The following is a 22,609-nucleotide window of genomic DNA, read 5'->3' on the forward strand; positions in this document are numbered from 1 at the left end:
GGAGAATACTGCTTTCTATTAAAGTGCTAATTAAATAATCAATCTGCATTAGAACTTGAGCAGTAACAATAGTATTTATAACCAGCTTCTCTTAACCATATGCAAGCATTAACAGTCTTCCATATGCAGACCAACAATAAACAATGTTTACGAGCGTGCCGCTCGTAAACAGGCGACCAACTCACGACACAGTGCTAATGCTACATGCTAGCGGCAGCCGCGATTCTTTAGCAACTCACTTCAAAGTCTTTTACCATAGTCAGCAACCATTCCCTTACCGGCTGCCTCCCTGGCTTTGTAGATACTTCAGTTCCACACAATATTCATGTTGGCGACAACTTATTGAAGGAATTATACTGGGCTCTTTCCCGAAAGTGGCACCTTCCTATTGCTTCCCAGTTCGCCTTTCTTTTTCTTCCGACAGAAACCCAGACACAAGATTAGTTCGCCCCTCCAGTCTGTCACGTTACGTTTTCCCTCAGGGCTTCACCTCCTACTCGGTTTGACTTGACATCATAGAAACAGAAGCGCAGGAGGACAATGTACCACACTCGGCGGGAAAAAAAGGCAAAGACTGTCGTTGCGCCTGTGTTCCTCGCCCCTCCCCGTGTAAAATATATATCTAAAATATATATTCAAATAAGAAAAGAAAAAAAAAACACACACACAACCTATTTTTCCAGAATAATTCAGCTAATGTGCTATTTCGACAAGCTAACACCGATTTTAAGCCCTCCCACACACACACAAACTATACATGCTCTTAAGAATTAATAAACGAATATGTTAGGGTAGGAGAGTCCTTTGCATTACCTTATGATGTCCCGTTTGCAGTTTCCACAACAGAGGTCCAACAATAACAGGTGCAAAATCTTTTGTTCCTCTCGAGAATATCGTAGAGTGAAGAGTTAACGAAGTTGGCTGTCTTTCCTCTCCTGTCAATCACTGGATCACAGGTCATGTCAGTCAGGATATGGAGTTGGTGGTTGGTAGAGGTAGGTGGGTAGGCGGGGCCAGTATGCATTCAGTGTGTGTTTCACTAAGTTGGGTTGACTAGTTCCCAGAAGAGTTCTGTACATGTTGCACGTTCAGTAAATGAGCAATTCAGTTACTGCTCGACTGAGAAGCCTCCGCCAAATTATTACAATATCTCCACTGACTGAGTTCGCCTTTGGCAACGCAGTGGCAAGCATTTGCAGCAGCTGTGCATGTGCATACAACTGCAGCAGCAGATTAGATGATCAGAATTCCTTACACACAGGCAAGTCCCGTAAAAAGTCAAAACCATAATACTTTCACTGGTATCATACTGACAAATGGCATAGGTTGGAGGAAAAACTGGAAATTGTTGGCAGTGAAAGAGTTAAAATGTAATGCACTATTGCAACCAACCACTGAAAGAGTACAAAATACACAAACAGTATGATCATTCAAATCACATTGTGCTGCCACTGCTGGGGTGCGGTAGCTCCACCACCCCACTAGGGGGAGGAAGCGGGTTTGTGTATTCAAGTTTCTCTAGTAAAGGAAAAGTTCATGGAGTCTGGCCAAGTTGATACCAGCACACAAAATATTAGCTCTGAAGTTGGCTGTACTGGAGCATGAGAAATATATGCTTGTGTAACGATGTAAAAGAATGAATATGGTTTTGTTGTTGTTAAATTCCTGTTAACTTGGGATCGCAACCATGGGTTTATTTTGGAACTTTTATTTTGAAAACCCGCAGCGGAAGTCTGCTACTGGTAAACGGGCTACCCCCCTGTCTATCGTTAGGAGCAATGAAGCTTTCGCTGTGGTAAGTCCTCTCCGTCCGCTCTCACAGAGCATGAGTTTTAAAACATATTTTTTTAAAATCCTCATCCAGAGAGTTTTATTCGCACAGCGCTGGAAAGAGAAGCTGGCCAGGGGTTACACTTGTAAGTACGATTATATTCTGTGTTCATGTTAAGCATGTGATGTAAAATGGGTTGTTGACTCTCATATTTGAAGCGGCATGTTAGCTGCATTGCCGATGCTAATTCATTGTGTGTTAGCATCAAGCTAGCGGGATTTGGAGTTAACATGTTTTCATTTATTTGTCTTGGTTATACCAGCTATAGTTCAAGTTGCTAAGTCTTCAGTCTGTATTTTGTAATGTGAGAAATATATTATGTTCCAGATGTATGTTTTAATATGTTTTTCTTATGTCTCTCCTTTTGAAGAACTGTTTATCTATCTGCCAAACTGGACATCAACAACGTACGGAGGGCCGAACACTAATGTGTTAACGGTAGGTATAACTACTATCGCAATTTTTTTTTAAAAAAAATACAGTAAGTAAATGTAAATAACCTTAATATACCCATAATGCAAAGCAATAATTAACTGTAGAAATGTTTTCAGGTAAGTTACTGGGCATTTTGTGGTATTTTACTGTGGAAAAATACAGCAAAGGTTAACAGTGCACATTGTGAAACATTTAGTACTGTAGTTCTTTAAATCGGTTACAAACAGAGATTTTAGATGGAAGGAGCAAGATTTTGTCCCATCCTTGTATATCTATTTCACATTTAAGCAGCGTCCCCCAAGATTTTCTCAATTATGGCAGTTTATCCACAATTAGGGCATAAATTCTATTACAACTGGAGAGACATGCTGACTGCATTACAGATTGACAATGTGGGAAACACTCTCACCTCTGTATTGAAAGAAATGAAGCTCAACAGAATCCTGGCCTTGGAACTGGATGAAGCTGTCTGTCACGGCGGGGTGCACACCCGATGTGGAAACAGGACCCAAAGCAGATGATGACGAGGAGTAGTAAGTTTAAACAGAAAAGTGATCCTTTATTGAGATGACGGCAGGGAAAACCAAGAAACCAAAGCAAACTGTCAAAAACACTACAGAACAAAACACTAAGAGGTACTAAGACCTAAACTATAACTGTGGAAACAGGCAAAGACGAAAACTAAGGCTAAGGTCAAAATAATAGAACCAGGCTAGATAGGGCAGAATGAACAGACGACCCAACAATGGCATGCAGAAACAAAAGGCTTGAATATATAGATGACTTAATGAGGTAAAATTGAACATATGTTATTCTGACAATGTGTTCTTGTTCATATTCTGTCTGTTATCCTAATGACCCTAATGACAGGACATAAACATAATGTCCTGTCATTAGGTGATTATATTTGGTTAGCTTAGTTTCAAACTGATAGAATAAAAATACCGTATATGCGCATACATATCATATATAGTGCACTCATTCAGTAGCTGGTCACTGTGATGGCTTGCGTCACCGCCATTATCTGGAATAACTGGAGTGCTAATGTACATGATAGACTGGTAATTCACTAATTGGTGGGAAATGGAGAGCATTTTCTCATTATCATTATAACAGCTGGGATCATTACGCCAAAAATAAACAAATTACACATCCCACCGCAGTCAATTATGGGATGCATAATGTAGTCTGGCTGTGTATATGTATGTATGTATGTATGTATCTAGTATAGATAAGAGGGCACTGTTGCCCAAAGTTAATGACTCATAATCAGAATCAGAATGGGTTTATTGTCAGATGTTGAGGTTTACAACATTAGGAAATTGCTGCGGGTGCTTCAGTGCAGACAATAAGAATTAAAGTGCTATGTAGAAAGAAAGATATGTGCATGAGATATACATGAGATATATACATGAGAATAAGAATTATGAGTGCTACGTAGAAAGATATATACATGAGTGCAGGTGGTGATCAGTGCCAAACATGAAATGATGAAGTGACACAGCGTAGGGTCATGTGTTAGTGGCGGGGACAATCATGTGGTAATTGTTCATGTGTCCAACAGCAGAGGGGAAGAAACTGTTCTTATGGCGAGAGGTTCTGGTGCGAATGGACCGGAGCCTCCTGCCTGAGGGGAGCAGGTCAAACAGACTGTGTCCAGGGTGAGAAGGGTCAGCTGAGATCCGGGCTGCACGCCGCAGTGTCCTGGAGGTGTACAGGTCCTGCAGAGATGGGAGTCTGCAGCCAATCACCTTCTCAGCAGAGCGCACAACACGCTGCAGTCTCTGTTTGTCCCTGATAGTGGCTCCATATTATATACATTACAACACTGAGTCCTTCCAGTGACGTGCATTTGATGTCATTATGCTTGGTGTTGATAGAAATACTGAAATCTCTCTAAGTGAAATATTATTGTGTCCCGGGTTATTATGCTTGAATAATTGCTCTGCGTCAGAACAACCAGCTGCTGCGAATGCAGCAGTAAAGAAAATATGTGTTTTTCCTTCAGTCCGATGGAGGATAAATCTTAGAAAGAGTAAAAAGCAGTTGAACGATAATTTGAAGAAAGAAAATCCAGATTCTACCAGTTTCAGGCTTTGATTTGCTCAGGGGCAGTTGACAGCAGATCGACAGGGCCTGGCTTCAGACGCGGTCAGCGTGAAGCAGAGGCTCGTGTTGGAGGGGCGGGCTGAGTCCGTTTGAAGTGTGTCTGTGTAAAAATAGCCGCTGCAGCCGTTTTGTGCGCCTGGCCAGGTATACCAACCTTGGAACCAGGTGTACCTCCAGCCAGCTCGCAGGAGGGATCATGGGAAACAGTTTAGTTGCACATGGCACATCCAGGGCACAGCTACCTGCTGCACGTGCTTATCATCTCACCCACAGATGTGGGTGTGATGTGAACAGATGTTCACTGTGATATGTAAGACAGACATACAGTATCATAATATCGCAGCCTGTTTGCATTAAAACTCTCCTCTCACTGTCATTGGTTTAGCTTGAGGTTTTCAAACTGATAAGAAATAAATATACTGCTGTGATATAAGACAGACATACAGTGAGTGAGTCAGCCAAATACATAAAATTAAACATGGCTGATGTTATTCCAGGTACACACGTACCACAGACTTTTTAGGCATGTGTGAAAAGAGGTGTGCTCACTTCAGTCAATCAATCATACTATGTGTATTCTTCCCTTCGCTTCCCTCCAAGACATCTACAGGAAGCGGTGCCTGAGGAAAGCGGGGAGGATCATCAAGGACTCCAGTTACCCCAGCCATAAACTGTTCAGACTGCTTCCATCAGGAAGGAGGTTCTGCAGCATCCGGTCCCGTACCAGCAGACTGAGAGACAGCTGAGACTGCTGAACACGTCATAGACACCTCAGCTTCACTACTGGAACTTCAACATTATGCACTCCACACTGTATATAAATGCCACTTGTTTTGCACATATTCAACTCTGTATATTCTATATATTTTATTATTATTATTATTATTATTTTTTATTATTTTATTTATCTATTTTTTACTATTTAATTTGTAAAAATGTGTATACACACACACACACAGGAAAATATTTAGTATACACATCCAGAAATGCATACACTATTATATATTGTACATACAGTGGGGCAAAAAAGTATTTAGTCAGCCACCGATTGTGCCCCCACTTAAAATGATGACAGAGGTCAGTAATTCGCACCAGAGGTACACTTCAACTGTGAGAGACAGAATGTGAAAAAAAAATCCATGAATCCACATGGTAGGATTTGTAAAGAATTTATTCGTAAATCAAGGTGGAAAATAAGTATTTGGTCAATAACAAAAATACAACTCAATACTTTGTAACATAACCTTTGTTGGCAATAACAGAGGTCAAACGTTTACTATAGGTCTTTACCAGGTTTGCACACACAGTAGCTGGTATTTTGGCCCATTCCTCCATGCAGATCTTCTCGAGAGCAAGCTCTTTGGTCTTGGCCATGGCGGAGTTTGGAGTCTGACTGTTTGAGGCTGTGGACAGGTGTCTTTTATACAGATGATGAGTTCAAACAGGTGCCATTCATACAGGTAACGAGTGGGGGACAGAAAAGCTTCTTACAGAAGACGTTACAGGTCTGTGAGAGCCAGAGATTTTCCTTGTTTGAGGTGACCAAATACTTATTTTCCACCCTAATTTACGAATAAATTCTTTACAAATCCTACCATGTGGATTCATGGATTTTTTTTCACATTCTGTCTCTCACAGTTGAAGTGTACCTCTGGTGCGAATTACTGACCTCTGTCATCATTTTAAGTGGGGGAACTTGCACAATCGGTGGCTGACTAAATACTTTTTTGCCCCACTGTATATTTATTAGTTTCAGGTTGGCCATTCTTGTATTTTGCTCGTTTGTGTTGTTGTGTTTGCACATCTCTGTTGCTTGTGGGGTTCGCACACAAGAATTTCACTCGCATGTGCTGTGCCAGTGTGCCTGCACATGTGATGTGACAATAAAAGTGATTTGATTTGATTTGATTTGATTATTCTTTGACAGACAACAGAGCACCAATCAGGCTCTCCAGGGAATCCCAACAGTCAACAGGACCCAATTCACCATCATACATCCCTCTTGCTGTAGGCTGTAGAATAGATCTTTAGCTTGGTCTCAAGAGCCGAACAAGAAATATTGTCATCAGTTATAGTCATGGTTGAATTGGGCTATAGCCTCTGTCCAGGTCCACCTAAAGCAACAGGTAAATCTCATCTCATTGTTATTCTTTCATCATTGCGCATGCTCACATAGTTTTCATCCTGGATTTTAACTGCTGATGAGTACTTAGTAACCATCAGTAACTCCCTTTCACACATAAAGAAAGGTGTCGGAATAACATACACGTTGAACCACAGACACATAAGGAACAATAGTCATTGCATCTTCAACACGACTAGTACCAGCTACAAGTTGTATTCAGTTGTATTATTTTTGTGTTATTTTCTCCCACAAATTTGCACATTTTTATTTTTGAAGAATTTGTGTTTTTGTAAGTTTTCTATTGCTAAAATCAGGTCAGTATCTGCAAATCTGAATTCAAGAATAAAGAATGACCAGAAACTTTGTGGTCAGGTATTCCAGATTTGCACACAGGTACTATAAACCTGAAGAAGGCCAGGCTACTGCTATGCAGAAGGGAACTGTAAGGACCTGATGGGAAAGGAGCAGTGTTAGACAAACAGCAGTCTGGTATCCAGGTTACACTAAAGGAAAGGGGTCGACAGGGACTGAGAGGCCCTGTTGTTAGAGGATGACTTCAAGTAGATCCTTTTGTTGAAGAGGATTACCCTTATTTCATTCCTGACCGATAACTACACTTATTATATTCCCGCAAATCACACGCATGCAGTTCTGCATGAAAATGAGTAGTGAAACCAAAGCACGTGCAAGGTTTCTGTGTCACAAAGACGCACATTTCAATAACAGACAGCTGCATGCCAAGGTGCTTCGGTGAAAACAAACACTCTGTGCCTTTCTGTTGGCGGAATCAAATTTACCTTGGACGGCAGCTGTTTAACTGGTGCCAACTTTACCACTTTTGTCACGAAAATCTTCAACATGGCTCAAAAAGAATACAAGTAGCAGCATTCTCCGCCTGCCTCTTTCTTGTATATGTGTCTGAAAGCCAGTGTTTGACTGTGTGAAGAGGCGAAAGGCCTACTGGTGGAAGGGGTGGACCTAGAGTGTGGAGTGTCTAGTATTCTCAGGGAATTTAAAGACGACTTCTTCAATTAGTTAGTATGTTTGGTATCAACAGTTTGGCCTCTGTATTTTTTATTTAAATGAGAGGAGACAGAGAGGTTAATGACAGCACTCTGACTTTGTTAAACAATAACTCAAGTCTGGAACCGAATAGTTTTCACTTAAATTCAATTCTGACAACATAGCACCAAATCACAACAGTTGCCTCAAGGTGCTTTATATGGTAAGGTAAAAGCCCTATAAAGACAAACCCTCAACCAATCAAGCAAACACCTGTATGAGTGAATACCTGGCAACAGTGGGTATTGACAGTGGGAAGAAAGAAACCTTTTTAAACAGGAAGAAACCTCCACCAGCAAAAACCAGGCCGAGGGAGGGCAGCCATCTGCTTTTCCAAAATAAAGTGATGTAGAAAAGTTAGGAATAGGAAGCGTAAAAAGGCTGAGGCTTTCAAATTGTACATGAGCTGTCTAATGTCCATACAGAGCATTTTGGCTTTAAATGAAAAAAGCTTAGTCGGTGGCTGAGCTTCAGCTCATCTTTATTGTCTAAACGTGAACAAGAAACAGAAAGTTTATTTGTTAGTAGTGGATAAACTTTATCATTTAACAACAGGTGTATGTTAAGTTTCACTGCTTTAACCTTGCGCATTTGTAGGTGAGTTATCTCAACTTTTTTCTCAAACAAGGCATTTCTCTCTCTCTCTCTCTCTCTCTCTCTCTCTCTCTCTCTCTCTCTCTCTCCGACCTACAATGCTATTCCCATGCGGCGTACCAGGCGGCCTCTGCTGGTCGCGCGCCATAGAGCCTGCGCAAAAACGCAGGTATTTCAACTAGGAGGATCTTTGCCTGGAAGGAAAGGTGGGGCTCGCGGGGGTAATGCCATTAGGGCCGCCCACGACAGGGGGGTGCGTTTTAAAAACGCCCCCCTGTGGCTGTATATTTTTTTACAGCGTGAGGAAAGCTTTGGCGTCGAGGCGCTTGTTTCCGCTTAACCCTTGTGCGCCCGCCTGTTCTCGGGGCGTGGGTCGTGGTGACCCCCCGAGGTGTGTGTGTGTGTGTGTGTGTGTGATGATGATGATGAGTGTGTGTGTGTGTGTGTGTGTGTGTGTGTGTGTGTGTGTGATGATGATGATGATCCTGATGATGGTGGTGGTGGCGATGGGGGGTCTTGGTAACCCCCTGGGGGGGGATATGTGTGTTTTATGATGATAGGTTTGGGGTCACTAGGACCCCTCCCGGGGGCATATGTGATGATGATGATGATGATGAAGATGATGATGATGATGATAGGTTTGGGGTCACTAGGACCCCCCCCCGGGGGGGGGGGGCATATGTGATGATGATTCAATTCAATTCAATTCAATTTTATTTATATAGCGCCAAATCACAACAAAAGTCGCCTCAAGGCGCTTCATAGATACAGAGAAAAACCCAACAATCATATGACCCCCTATGAGCAAGCACTTTGGCGACAGTGGGAAGGAAAAACTCCCTTTTAACAGGAAGAAACCTCCGGCAGAACCAGGCTCAGGGAGGGGCGGCCATCTGCTGCGACCGGTTGGGGTGAGAGAAGGAAGATGATGATGATGATAGGTTTGGGGTCACTAGGACCCCCCGGGGGGCATATGTGATGATGATGATGATGATGATGATGATGATAGGTTTGGGGTCACTAGGACCCCCCCGGGTGGGGGGGGGGCATATGTGATGATGATGATGATGATAGGTTTGGGGTCACTAGGACCCCCCCGGGGGGGCATATGTGATGATGATGATGATGATGATAGGTTTGGGGTCACTAGGACCCCCCGGGGGCATATATTGTATGATGATGATGATGATGATGATGATGATGATAGGGTGGGGTGGGGGGGGGGTCGCTAGGGGACCACCGTTGGGGCGCTTGTGTTATCACGGCGTCGGTGGCGTCCGGGGAGCGGCGTCGCGGGAAGAAGAAGAAGCGGCGCAGTTGGGACAGTACGTGACGGCGCAGTTTGTACACACGTGCGCTCGGCACTCGCGGCACAGGATCTTGGTCTTGACGTCTTTGCTCCTGGGACACACGCGGCACCTTCGCCTCTTGACCGGAGAGGAGTCGCGTGGCGTAGCGTTGTTGTTAGAGGCTGCCTCGGCGGTAGCGCCTCGGGCCGCGACTCTGCCTCCTCTTCTTCCTCCTCCTCCTCCTCCTCCTCCTCCTCCTCCCGGTCCTCGCGCTAAAGCCGCCCTGGCTTCGAGCATGGGGCGCGCGAGCGCTTTGCCCAGTCGCTCGAGGAAGAGCCGTCGTCTGTTGAGCTTGCCCGGCATCCAGTCGGGGTGAATTTCCCTCCACAGCACGAACGCGTTGTAGGCCGCCACGTCGACCATGTTGTGGAAAAGGGCCACGGGCCACCTGCGGGTCTTTCTCCTGCAGCTGTACGTGCTCACGACCTTGTCCAGGTTGTCCACTCCTCCCTTGGTGCGGTTGTAATGCAGCACCAAGGGCGGTTTCGCGCCGCTGCTGTTGCTGCTGCCGCCGCTGCTGTTGCTGATGCGGCGGCTAGGCCGGGGCTCGGGGCCGGAGCGATGGTGGTAATAACGAGGAGCTGTGGTGAGGAGCAGCACGTTCTTGTTCTTCTTGGCCACGTAGGAGAGGATGATCGTGTCGGGCCCTCCTCCTCCTCCTCCTCCTCCTCCTCCTCCTCCTTCTCGTCCTCCTCTTCCTCCCCCTCGTCCCGCGGAGCCGCCGAGTACCACGGATTCGACGGAGCCCACGGCCCTGCCCTTGACGCAGCGCAGCTCTCTGGGGATCTCGGGTCTGTTCGACCGCAGAGTGCCCAGCACGGTGTGGCCTCTCTCGCGATAGAGCCTATCGGCGAGCTCGCGCGAGGTGAAAAAGTTGTCGCACGTGACGTTGCGTCCCGGAGTCAGTCCCTCGGTGAGGTCCACGACCACTCGAGTGGCCAGGTGCTTTTCGGGAGGGCCGCGCTTGTCGGGCTTGCCGGTGTAGACTTGCATCTTCCACGCGTAGCTGGAACGCGCGTCGCACGCCACCCATATCTTGATCCCGTACCTGGCCGGCTTGCTGGGCATGTACTGTCTGAACGGACACCGTCCTGATGGATGGATGGAGAGAGAGAGAGAGAGAGAGAGAGAGAGAGAGAGAGAGAGAGAGAGAGAGAGAGAGAGAGAGATGTGGGAAAGTGTGGGGGGAGATTGGGGCAGAAACGCAAGGAGAAGACATTCAATTCAATTCAATTTTATTTATATAGCGCCAAATCACAACAAAAGTCGCCTCAAGGCGCTTCATAGATGATACAAAGACATAAAGAGTCATAGACTTCATAGCTTCATAGACATAAAGACATAAAGAGTCATAGACTTCATAGCTTCATAGACATAAAGAGTCATGCGAAAGCAGCACAAACGCGGAACCCAACACGAGTATGCAACAGAGCAGCGAGCTAGCCCGTTTTCGTCATTCCCGCTCCTATTCCTCCTCTCTTCCCCCAGTCACACACACACACACACACACACACACACCACATAGTACGTACGTACGTACCTCTGAACGGCACCAGTCTCTCGTCGACGGTGACCTCCGGTCCCGGGCGGTACATGGCGGGCAACCTCGCGCACCACTCGTCCCACACGGCTCTGATGGGGGCCAGTTTGTCGTAGCAGCTATCGCCCTCGCCCTCGCCTTCGCCTCGCCCGGCCCTTCTGGTCTCCCTGTCGTCGAAGCGCAGCGCGCTCGAGTAGGCTCGAAAGGTCTTGAGCGGCATCGTGGCTCTGAACACGGACCTGCCGCTCTCGGCGTCCCACAGGCTCTCGCAGGCCTCTCCCCGGGACCTGTACACGCCGGCGAGCACGAGCAGCCCCAGGTAGGCTCGGAACTCGACGCGGCCCATGGGCTTCCATCCGTCGATGGCGGGCCTGCGCCTGCCCGCTTCCAGGTTGGTCATGGCGATCACCGAGTCCTCTATCTCCGGCGGGAAGTAGGCCATGAACGCGGAGGCCTCGTCTCGCGCCGCCGCCACGGCCTCTTCGGTGGGGCCTCGTCCCGGCGGGTCGAGGTCGTCGTCTTCTTCTTCTAATTCTAATTCTTCTTCTTCTTCTTCTTCTTCTTCTTCTTCATAGTCTTTGTCTTCTTCATCGTCATCGTTATAATCATCAGCGAGGACGTCTTCTTCTTCTTCTTCATCATCATTGGCGAGGATGTCTTCTTTTTCTTCTTCATAGTCTTTGTCTTTGTCTTCTTCTTCTTCTTCTTTTTCTTCTTCTTCTTCTTCATCATCATTGGCGAGGATGTCTTCTTTTTCTTCTTCTTCTTCTTCTTCATTGTCTTTGTCTTCTTCTTCATCATCATTGGCGAGGATGTCTTCTTCTTCTTCTTCATAGTCTTTGTCTTCTTCTTTTTCTTCTTCTTCATCATCATCATCATCGGCGAGGACGTCTTCTTCTTCTTCTTCTTCTTCCTCTTCTTCTTCTTCTTCTTCATAGTCTTTGTCTTCTTCGTCATCGTCGTAGTCGTAATCGTCGGCTACATCAGCGTCGCGAGTTTCACCGACAGCGCCGCGGCCGCGATCGCGCCCAGGATCATGAACGCCACCTGCAGCGCGGCCGGCGTCGTCCTCTTGCCAAATCTCCCGAGTCCCCCGCCCCGGTGGGTCGGCGCCTGCTTCTTCTTCCTCTCCCTCTCGGCGGTTCGACTCGCCTTGCGAGCCGCCGTCCTGGCAGAGTTGCGACGCCATTTCGTAACCGCGATCGTCTTCCTCGCAACTACCCACCCCATCGTTTTCGTCCTCCTGATCCTCCGAGTGGCTCTCCTCCTCGTCGTCTGCGAGCGTTCGGGCCGTCGGGTCGTCGTTGTCGTCCCCCTCGGCCTCTTGCTCCTCTTCCTTGCTCTCGTCCTCCTCCAAGTTCTCCTGTAGCTGCTGCTGCTGCTGCTGCTGCTGCTGCTGCTGCTGCTGCTGCCGCTGCTGCCGCTGCTGCCGCTGCTCTTGGTCTTCCTCGACCCCTAGCCCTCGATAGCGAAACGTGGCCGGTCGCAACAACGGAGCCACTGGAGCCGACCGCGCAGCGTACGCCAAATGCGATGGCGATGGCGACGGTGATGGTGAGCGGGAGGAGGAGGATGAGGAGGAGGAGGAGGACACCGCTGGCGATTGCGATCCGCCTGTACCACCGACCTTAGTGCTCTTTGGCTCCCACGGTCTAGTGCGTGACATTATCTTCTTCTTCTTCTTCTTCTTCGTCTTCTTCTGCTTTCGCCGGGGTGTTTCTCGACCACCTTTTTACAAGACTTTATATCTCTCTCTCTCTCTCTCTCTCTCTCTCTCTCTCTCTCTCTCTCTCTCTCTCTCTCTCCAATCCCATCCCATCCCCATCCCATCCCATCCCCTCGGGGGGTGGGGGATCTCGCGACCCCAACCTCCTCCCTCCCTCCCTCCCTCGGCGGGGGACCCGCATCCCCCCCCCGAGCCCGCCATCCCATCCCATCCCATCCCCATCCCCATCCCCATCCCATCGGGGGGGATCTCGCGACCCCAACCTCCTCCCTCCCTCCGCGGGGGACCCGTATCCCCCGACCCCGCCATCCCATCCCATCCCCATCCCATCGGGGGGGGATCTCGCGACCCCAACCTCCTCCCTCCCTCCGCGGGGGACCCGCATCCCCCGAGCCCGCCATCCCATCCCATCCCCATCCCATCGGGGGGGATCTCGCGACCCCAACCTCCTCCCTCCCTCCGCGGGGGACCCGTATCCCCCGACCCCGCCATCCCATCCCATCCCCATCCCATCGGGGGGGATCTCGCGACCCCAACCTCCTCCCTCCCTCCGCGGGGGACCCGTATCCCCCGACCCCGCCGCTCTCCCCCTGGCGGGTGCATCAGGGTTAATATTTCTGCTAAGTACTCTTTAAAATACCAGAATAGGGAGGATGGAGTAGGTTTAAGTTTATTAGATTGATCAGTGTTGCTGAACTATGAAATATTTTGGGTGTAGTGTATTTTTTACGTACAGGTATAACAGAATAGCTTTAGTGTTGTTGTTTATTTAAACTTGAGTATGAACTTATAGAAAATGCAGCAAGATATTAAAAAACAGTTTTATTGATTAAAAAACACACTATATCGGATTCATATCGGTATCGGCCGATATCCAAATTTATGATATCGGTATCGGACATAAAAAAGTGGTATCGTGCCATCTCTAATTGATATATTGATATATTGATAGAATTATCAATATACTGGTTGCAGATCAAACAATAAATCAACCACTGTTAGAGCGGTTTCTGCTCTGCAGGGAGCTGCTCTCCTTTGCTTTGAGTTTGTTCCATCATATCCTGCTGAAATCTCTGTAGCCTGTCACTGAGAAGATGGTGACAGGTTAACCTGATGATGTTAGACTCACAGAGTCCTCCAAAGGAAAACAGGCTGTGAACACATTCATGTTCAGACATGCACAGACACCAAGTCCCAGAGAAGCTCCTCCCAGAGGGAGGTGACCTTCACTCATGTTGTTTCCTGTGAAATTAACACCTGAACCTGTGGTTTTTACCAAAGAAACAAACACAAACATGAAGCTGTCACTCATTAACCTGGAAACTCCCACTCACAGAGAACACAGTGAGCTCTGTCAGTGTGAACACTGAGCTCCACCATGGAGGACCACAGCTGACCGCACCTGCTCCACTAAAGCTTTAGACCTTCCTCACACCTAATTCCAAGAGAAACTTCAAATTATCCACTTAAACAATGTGATCATTGACAGAAAACATCCTGCTAACACTGACAGCTTTTCTAAAGTTTTTATTCGCTGGACATTTACTATAATTTTATTTTGATCTTTCTCGCATATTTTCTTAACAAGGAGCTTTGTGAGTTTGTTTTAAAGGGGTGGATGTAAATCATTTTCACACCATTTCTTATTTTTTTTTAATCTCCCATATTTTATTATCAGAGGTTGAATGAGAGGTTTATTGAGCTTCTATCTGACCATTATCAGTTTTTATCTTATAAATCAGCAATAATCACATGTGGAACATTGTTTTCAATGACAGCCATATGAATAGTTTTTAACAGGGAGAGGGGGGCACAAAGAAATACTTTTCTTTCTTATTCTCATTTAAAATGTCTAGCTTTTAAAAAATAATTATCTGAATCTTACAACAAACGATTGATAGATTGATGCATATATACCATCAAAACAGTGTACATCACTGTCACAACAGTGTTTATTTTCATTCAAAGGGTTTATGATTTTTCCTATAATGGTGGGCCGGTCTCTAGTCAAAATGCCCGGGACGATTTTCTGTATACCGAACCGAACCGAACCGAACCGTGAATTTTGTGTATCGTTGCACCCCTAATATATATATATATGTGTATATATATATATATGTGTATATATATATATATATATATATATGGATTCTTCGATACCCAACATCCACAATGACGGCTCAGAGAAGAGCTCGAGAGGATGTGGAGGGTGAAGGTAATGGTGGTCCCCGTGGGTAATCGGAGCACTAGGTGCGGTGACTCCCAAGCTAGGCGAGTGGCTCCAGCAGATCCCGGGAATAACATCGGAGATCTCTGTCCAGAAGAGCGCAGTCCTGGGAAAAGCTAAGATACTGCGCAGGACCCTCAAGCTCCCAGGCCTCTGGTAGAGGACCCGAGCTTGAAGGATAAACCGCCCGCAGGGGCGTGCTGGGTGTTTTATATATATATATATATATATATATATATATATATATATGTTCTTCCTCTACCCCCCCCCCCCCCCCCATTTTTTCACATGTCGAGGAGCGTGTCAGGTTACATTTCACTGTGTGTTATACTTGTATAACTATGCATGTGACAAGTAAAGAACCTTGAACTGCAACCATGAGGTAGAAATACAGCACACATTTCAGTTGATTAGTTGAGCTGATTTGATTCTTTAAATACTGGTGAAACATCCACGAGTGCTTCCCTCATGACTCCTAATAGCAGACTGAACACTGGAGAATCCTTTATGAAGGGAGACAGTAAGAAAACTTCACATCATTCCTTCTCCTCGTGATGTTTTCCTTCAAATTAGAGTAAACATAAACCAAAGATAGAGGAGGAAGTTTATCATACTGTAAGTTTGAAACTTTATTCCTGTTAGAACAGGGAAGTAAAAGCTTCTGTAATCAATACAGGGGGAAATCTGCTGTTGCTGTTAAAGGAAACTGAGTCATATCAGCGCTATAACAGCAGCTATTCACAGACATAAACCGGACACCAGAGCAGACTCAGCGCACAGATGTCTTTTTAGAGCAGGCCCTGCGCTGTGGCTGATTTGAATGTCAAATGTGCAAAGTTTCTGTTCTCACGTTATCGCTGTACTCTGTCCTCAGTGTGATGGCTCTGTGAAGTCTGAGCAAAAATCAAACAAACAAATGAGTTAAAGTGAAGTTGTTTGGGAGTCAGGGAATTTCACTGGTTATTATCAGTTATTCTGAAGTATTAAAAAATAAAATTCCAAAAGAGGGAAAAAGAAAGTTACGCACTGAGCTTCGTTTTAGAAGAAATTAAAGTGAGAGAGAAGGCCACACCCACTAGCATTTTGTTTATCAGTGGAAAGTTTCCAACATTTATTCTGTGATTTTACTCGTTTTAGACATTTTAATGATATAAGGAACATTGTGCATGACTCAGATGGATGAACAGAAGCTTCGGTGCAGGTTTTTTACAGTGCAGAAAAAAAACTCTCATATACACTTACTCCACACTCAACCAACGTGGAGACAAACATAAAGAGACGCTGTACACACGATCACACTCCCCAGGTGTACTCTACGAACCGGGTCTAGGTACCCCTGGAGGGGGGAACTGCACCCAGACCCAGGTGGTGTTACCCTTTTCCCTGCGGTGGGGAGAGGCAGACCGCCCCGACTCCGCAGCAGCAGGGAGGCCCCACACTCCAGACCGCAGTCGGACGGCCAACTCCTCCTCCTAGCCCCCCCGCTCCAGCAGGCCGCAGAGAACGGGGGTGAGAGAAGACTCCAAACCTCCCTCCACCCGCTCATTGTAGTGTTGATGCATGTGTGTTCTAAGGTGCATTTAAAACCCAGGAGGGCATGGAGCTACCTGCCAGAGAGCAGCAGGTAAGCGCATAGGCCCTCCTGCTAGCCCTCAATGTCTACGTGTATTTAAAATTGAGAGGTCGCTTCTTGCGACCCTGTTGACTATTTTGAATGAAACGCTTGATTGTTCGATGATCACGCTTCAGAAGCTTTGCAATTTTGAGACTGCTGCATCCCTCTGCAAGATATCTCACTATTTTTGACTTTTCTGAGCCTGTCAAGTCCTTCTTTTGACCCATTTTGCCAAAGGAAAGGACGTTGCCTAATAATTATGCACACCTGATGTAGGGTGTTGATGTCATTAGACCACACCCCTTCTCATTACAGAGATGAACATCACCTAATATGCTTAATTGGTAGTAGGCTTTCAAGCCTATACAGCTTGGAGTAAGACAACATGCATGAAGAGGATGATGTGGACAAAATACTCATTTGCCTAATAATTCTGCACTCCCTGTAAATACAGAGACAAATATAAATAAAATATACGAAGGGGATAAATAGAATAAATAGGAATAAAAATAAAAATACAAGTGAATTGCACATTTCAAGTATTGAGTCTATTGCACCATTGACTATTAACAAAAGTATTGCACAAAAGGTATTGCACAGTGAGGTGAAGAGGCACTACAGCTTAGTTGTTCCCCCCTCCTTTGTCCTCCTGTTTCCCCTCCCTCTCCCCTCCAGAGAGGATTTAAACAGTCTGATGGCATGTGGGACAAAGGAGTTTTTAAGTCTGTTAGTTCTTGTCTTGGGGAGAAGCAACCTGTCACTGAACAGACTCTTCTGGTTGTTAATGGCCGTGTGCAGAGGATGCCCAGCATTGTCCATAATGTCCAGCAGTTTTTTTAGTGTCCTTTTCTCTGCCACTGTCACCAGAGTGTCCAGCTTCATGCTGACCACAGAGCTAGCCTTCCTGATCAGTTTCTCCAGCCTGGATGAGTCCTTCTTTGCTGTGCTGCTCCCCCAGCACACCACAGCATAGAAAAGTACTCCAGCAACCACCGACTGGTAAAACATCCTCAGGAGCCTCCTGCAGATGTTAAAAGACCTCAGCCTCCTGAGGAAGTACAGTCGGCTTTGGGCTTTTTTATACAGGTGCTCTGTGTTGCATGACCAGTCCAGTTTATTGTCCACCCACAGCCCGAGGTACTTGTTGACCACCTCCACCTCCTCCCCCTCTATCTGAACCGGCAGTGGACCTTCTCTGGACCTCCCGAAGTCCACAACCAGTTCCTTAGTCTTTGAGGTGTTGAGTTGCAGGTGGTTTGTGTGACTCCATGTGACAAAGTTCCTCACCAGACTTCTGTACTCCTCTTCCTGATCATCCCAGATACACCCCATGATGGCTGTGTAATCTGCAAACTTCTGAATGTGGCATAATTCAGAGTTGTAGCAGAAGTCAGAGGTGTACAGGGTGAAGAGAAGAGGGGACAGCACAGTTCCCTGTGGTGCTCCTGTGCTGCTGACCACAGCGTTTTGACCTCTCATAATAGGACTAGGGTCTTATGGGGCTAGATTTCACAATGAGCTCACCTGAAACCTTGGCTGATGTTGACCTACACCTGTTTTTACACCTTAGCTATTGTGATTAGGTAGAGGATCATTAGGGGGTCCATGTCCCTTTTGGGGGGACACTCTTCTCGGTTGAGAGGTGAAATGTCTTCAAGCAACTTAACCCTTGGATGCACAACCTACCAATACCTACACTCTTCCACAAGTGGGGTCAAAAATGACCCCAAATAGAAACAATGCATTTTGCTATAAACTCGGTTGTTATTCTTCAAAATCTTTAAAACGAAGAGTTGTTATATTTTCATATTTGAGGTATTCCTCATAAAACATGTTTGTGACATGTGGCCCTTTGCATTTTTATTTATTTTTTCATTAATTTTAAGAAATTGCAGTTTTTGTATCACTTGTATCACTTTTGTATGCTTGCTCTGCATATACTGCAGAAGCTGGGTCTTCCCTCTGAAAGTCACAAGTTGTTCATCCACTGTAACACAATCACTAGGGATGAATTTCTGCCTGCAGTTGACCAGGAACAGGCCCCATATGTAGCAGAAAGCTGCTATGTGGTTTGTTTTCAGTCGGTAGGCTCTGGTCCTCTTGTCATCAAAGTGCAAGAAACAGCGAATATCTTTAAATCTTTGAATTGACATAGTGACCTTGTACAATGGGTTATGCAGAGGACTCCCAAAAAACACACCGACTGGTACATCCCAGTTCTTCTCACTTCCTGCAAGAGAGGTCAATCAAATGAAGGCCAGGAGCTAATGTTTGATTACATTTTTCCACTCTTTTCCCCTGTCTATGGCTACTCTTTGTGCCTCCATGTCAGCACCTCTTCTATTATATTATCAGACATGAACTGTTATGGAACGGCTGCGTGCAGACAGGAATAGGACCCAAGGTGCAGACACTCGGAGACAAAACTTGAACTCAAAACAGCTTTAATGTTAAACTCAAATATAACATAACTGGAAATATCAAAATAAACTTACACTGGAAGACTGACAGAACACACAGCTAGATAAACGGTAGATCGCGACAATGACAAACTGAAACACAGGGCTTAAATACATATCAGGGAATGGACAACAGGAGGGAAACACAGCTGGGGCAAATCAGAACTGACGAGACCAGGAAGCGTAAACTGAACACACTGAGATAAGACAGAGACCTTCAAAGTAAAACAGGAAACACATAACACAGACTGGACAAAGACACAGACTCACATGCAAGCACTACAACAGAGGGAACAGAGACGTGGGACCAGGGCAGACCACAGACACTGACTGGACACGGGGATATAGCAGACAGGGGAGACAGCAACTAAGGATTACACAGAGACAAACCATAAGACATGACTCTAACAAAAACCCAAAGACTAGAAATTATAAATAATGTAATAAACTCAAAAACCCTGGGTCAACGACCCAGACATCCTAACACAGTGGTTCTTAACCTTGTTGGCGGTACCGAACCCCACCAGTTTCATATGCGCATTCACTGAACCCCTCTTTAGTGAAAAATAAAGTATGATTTTTTTTTTGAAATTCAAGACATAGATATGTTTTTTAATGGTGCACAAAAGGAGCCATGCATGTCACGGCGGAGGCTCTGCCGAACCCCTGAGACCGACTCACCGAACCCCTAGGGTTCGATCGAACCCAGAAACCACTGTCCTAACAGTATCCCCCTCTAAAGGGCTGGCTCCCAGACAGCCCAAACCAACACGCCAAAAAAACCCCAAAAAAAACCAAAACAACCCAACCAGGGTGGATGGTAGGGGAAACTGGACGGAGGGCTCGAAACAAACCAAACCAAACACAAGGAGCCAGAAACAAAAAAACAAAAAAAAAAAACAAAGGTGCGAACACTGGAGCCCGGAAAGCAACAGAACAAAAACAGGCTCACGACAGGCGCAGGCGGGAGGAACCGGCAGCGACGTAGTTCAGGGGGCCGTCCATGACGGCAATGATGTCCAGTCATCGGCCTGGAAAGCGGCCGAACAGGACGAGCAGGACAGACAGGACGAGCAGGTCGGACAGGACGTGCAGGACGAGCCAAGGCAGAACCAGGTGAAGCTGAAGCCGTAGCTGGACCAGACGAGGAGGAAGGCGCAGCAGGCGACGGCGTGGGAGCCGCAGGTCGTGGCGCTGTAGACGACAAAGGCTGGACGGGCCCCTCGGACCCTCCAGCGGAGGCAGAAGGCTGGAAGGGCCCCTCGGACCCTCCAGCGGAGGCAGAAGGCTGGACGGGCCCCTCGGACCCTCCAGCAGAGAAAGACAAAGGCTGGTGCGGTTCTCCAGAACCCCCAGCTGGAACAGGGGACTGGACGGGCCCCTCGGACCCTCCAGCAGGAACAGGTGGCTGAGTAAATGACTGAGGAGGTAACTGAGCAGGTGACTGAGCCAATAGGCGAGCTAATGTTTGAGCTATGGAGAGAAGTTTAATATGTATTGACTGTTGTAACGATGGAAGTAATGGTGGATGAGGTGGTGGATGAGCAGACGGCTGAGCTAGGTTTTCCGAGCCTACCGAACCTGAGGAAAACTGCTGGACGGGCTCACCTGAGCCTCCAGCAAGGACAAAAACAGGTGCGGGGGCCTGCTGGGCAGTAGCCGCTCCCACCCGCGGAGTAGGTACGGGCGCAGAGACTAGCGGAGCCTCAGCTGGCTGGGCCCTGGCCCCCCTCACCCGAGGAACAGATACAGGTGTACGAGACGGCTGTACTACTGCTGCCCACGGAGGTTGCTCAGAAGTGTCCATATGACGGCGAAGTGAGCGCCGTTTCCTTTGGGCAGAGGTAGCTGGCGGCGTGAGCAACTGAGCCTCTGGTGCAGAGAACCGTGACGCTGAGGCTGGAACGTGAGCACCTGAAGGCACATGGAGGACTCCCAACTGAAGCGGCCGCATCTTGAGTGCCAGCGGAGCAACAGGTGGAGACTTCTGGCAGCTCCAGGGACCGCCGAGAGTCAGCCAAGTGCCATGGAAAATGCGCCCAACGTCAGGGGTGAGCCATGGCTTCCAGCGGAGTTCCTCCTCCAGCTGGGCAAAGGCTGCTCGGCGTCGCTCCTGAAGTTCAATGTCTGCTGGGTCCATAGTATGGTCGCAATCTTCTGTTATGGAACGGCTGCGTGCAGACAGGAATAGGACCCAAGGTGCAGACACTCGGAGGCAAAACTTGAACTCAAAACAGCTTTAATGTTAAACTCAAATATAACATACCTGGAAATATCAAAATAAACTTACACCGGAAGACTGACAGAACACACAGCTAGATAAACGGTAGATCTCAACAATGACAAACTGAAACACAGGGCTTAAATACATAGAGGGAGCAATCAGGAAATGGACAACAGGAGGAAAACACAGCTGGGGCAAATCAGAACTGACGAGACCAGGAAGCGTAAATTGAACACACTGAGATAAGACAGAGACCTTCAAAGTAAAACAGGAAACACATAACACAGACTGAACAAAGACACAGACTCACATGCAGGCACTACAACAGAAGGAACAGAGACGTGGGACCAGGGCAGACACAGACACTGACTGGACACGGGGATATAGCGGACAGGGGAGACAGCAACTAAGAATTACACAGAGACAAACCATAAGACATGAGTCTAACAAAAACCCAAAGACTAGAAATGATAAATAATATAATAAACTCAAAAACCCTGGGTCAACGACCCAGGCATCCTAACATGAACATCTTCCATGCATCTATTGGGGAGACAGTACTAGACCCAGGTGCGAGCCCTGGCTGAGTAATTCAGAATATTGTGGCTAGAGCAGTAAGAGGGGCTCATTCTGTTAGACTTAATATCCATTTCCTCTTCAGAGGGCTCATCCGAGGACTCCTCTGTATCTGACTGGCCTTGTTCAGTGGGGGGGGGGATCCTAGCTGGCCTCATAGCAGCCATGTTACTTTAAATATTTAAAAAAAAAATCAGAAAGGACAATGTTTGAAATGCATAGCAAACTATAAACAGGGCTGCACATAAATAGTCCTCAGGTGCGCATTTGCTGTCAACATAAAAGATGCATACCAGATAAGAAGTTGGAACGCTTGTTTGCATACATTAGATGTTCTGGAAGAGGACAGATATTTGTTCAGAACTCTTAAAGATGTCGAAGAAGCAAGCTCCGTAAGCAATTACTTAGGTGTTCCTCCACCGCAAAAGAAGCGTGTATTCTCTAAATTTCCGGGAATACTTTTATTTTGACAGCGAATACACATTTGCGGACCACTTATGTGCAGCACTGACTATAAATCATGTATGTTACTGTGTAAAAAGTAATTCTTGATCCATCAGAAGTGTAAGTTAGGACAGTCAGAGTTGCTAAGAATTAACGCTTCATAGAAGATTCCATAGGAACTGCTTGGGGTCATATTTGCCAAGACTGGCAATAGGGACATGGAATGTCACCTCTCTGGTGGGGAAGGAGCCTGAGTTAGTGCGTGAGGTTGAGAGGTACCAGCTATATATAGT

At 46.6% G+C, this 22,609-nt stretch overlaps 1 protein-coding gene and 1 long non-coding RNA gene across 2 annotated transcripts; one reads left to right on the top strand and one right to left on the bottom strand.

Annotated features, from left to right (window-relative positions):
* Positions 1-1,850: 1,850 nt before the first annotated feature.
* On the top strand, positions 1,851-5,005 carry LOC113018097 (uncharacterized). Its single transcript, XR_003271694.1, has 4 exons — positions 1,851-1,916; positions 2,202-2,269; positions 2,690-2,799; positions 4,976-5,005. It is a non-coding gene; the product is annotated as an uncharacterized LOC113018097 (long non-coding RNA).
* Positions 5,006-9,415: 4,410 nt separating this feature from the next.
* LOC113018073 (piggyBac transposable element-derived protein 4-like) lies at positions 9,416-12,234 on the bottom strand. Its single transcript, XM_026161139.1, has 4 exons — positions 12,048-12,234; positions 11,046-11,711; positions 9,717-10,596; positions 9,416-9,557 (listed from the first exon to the last, which is right to left on the bottom strand). Exons 1-4 carry the CDS (start codon positions 12,232-12,234, stop codon positions 9,416-9,418), a joined length of 1,875 nt encoding a protein of 624 aa, XP_026016924.1.
* Between the last annotated feature and the right edge of the window lie 10,375 nt (positions 12,235-22,609).

The sequence above is a fragment of the Astatotilapia calliptera genome, unplaced genomic scaffold (assembly GCF_900246225.1).
Source record: "Astatotilapia calliptera unplaced genomic scaffold, fAstCal1.2 U_scaffold_4, whole genome shotgun sequence".
Classification (NCBI taxonomy): Eukaryota; Metazoa; Chordata; class Actinopteri; order Cichliformes; family Cichlidae; genus Astatotilapia; species Astatotilapia calliptera.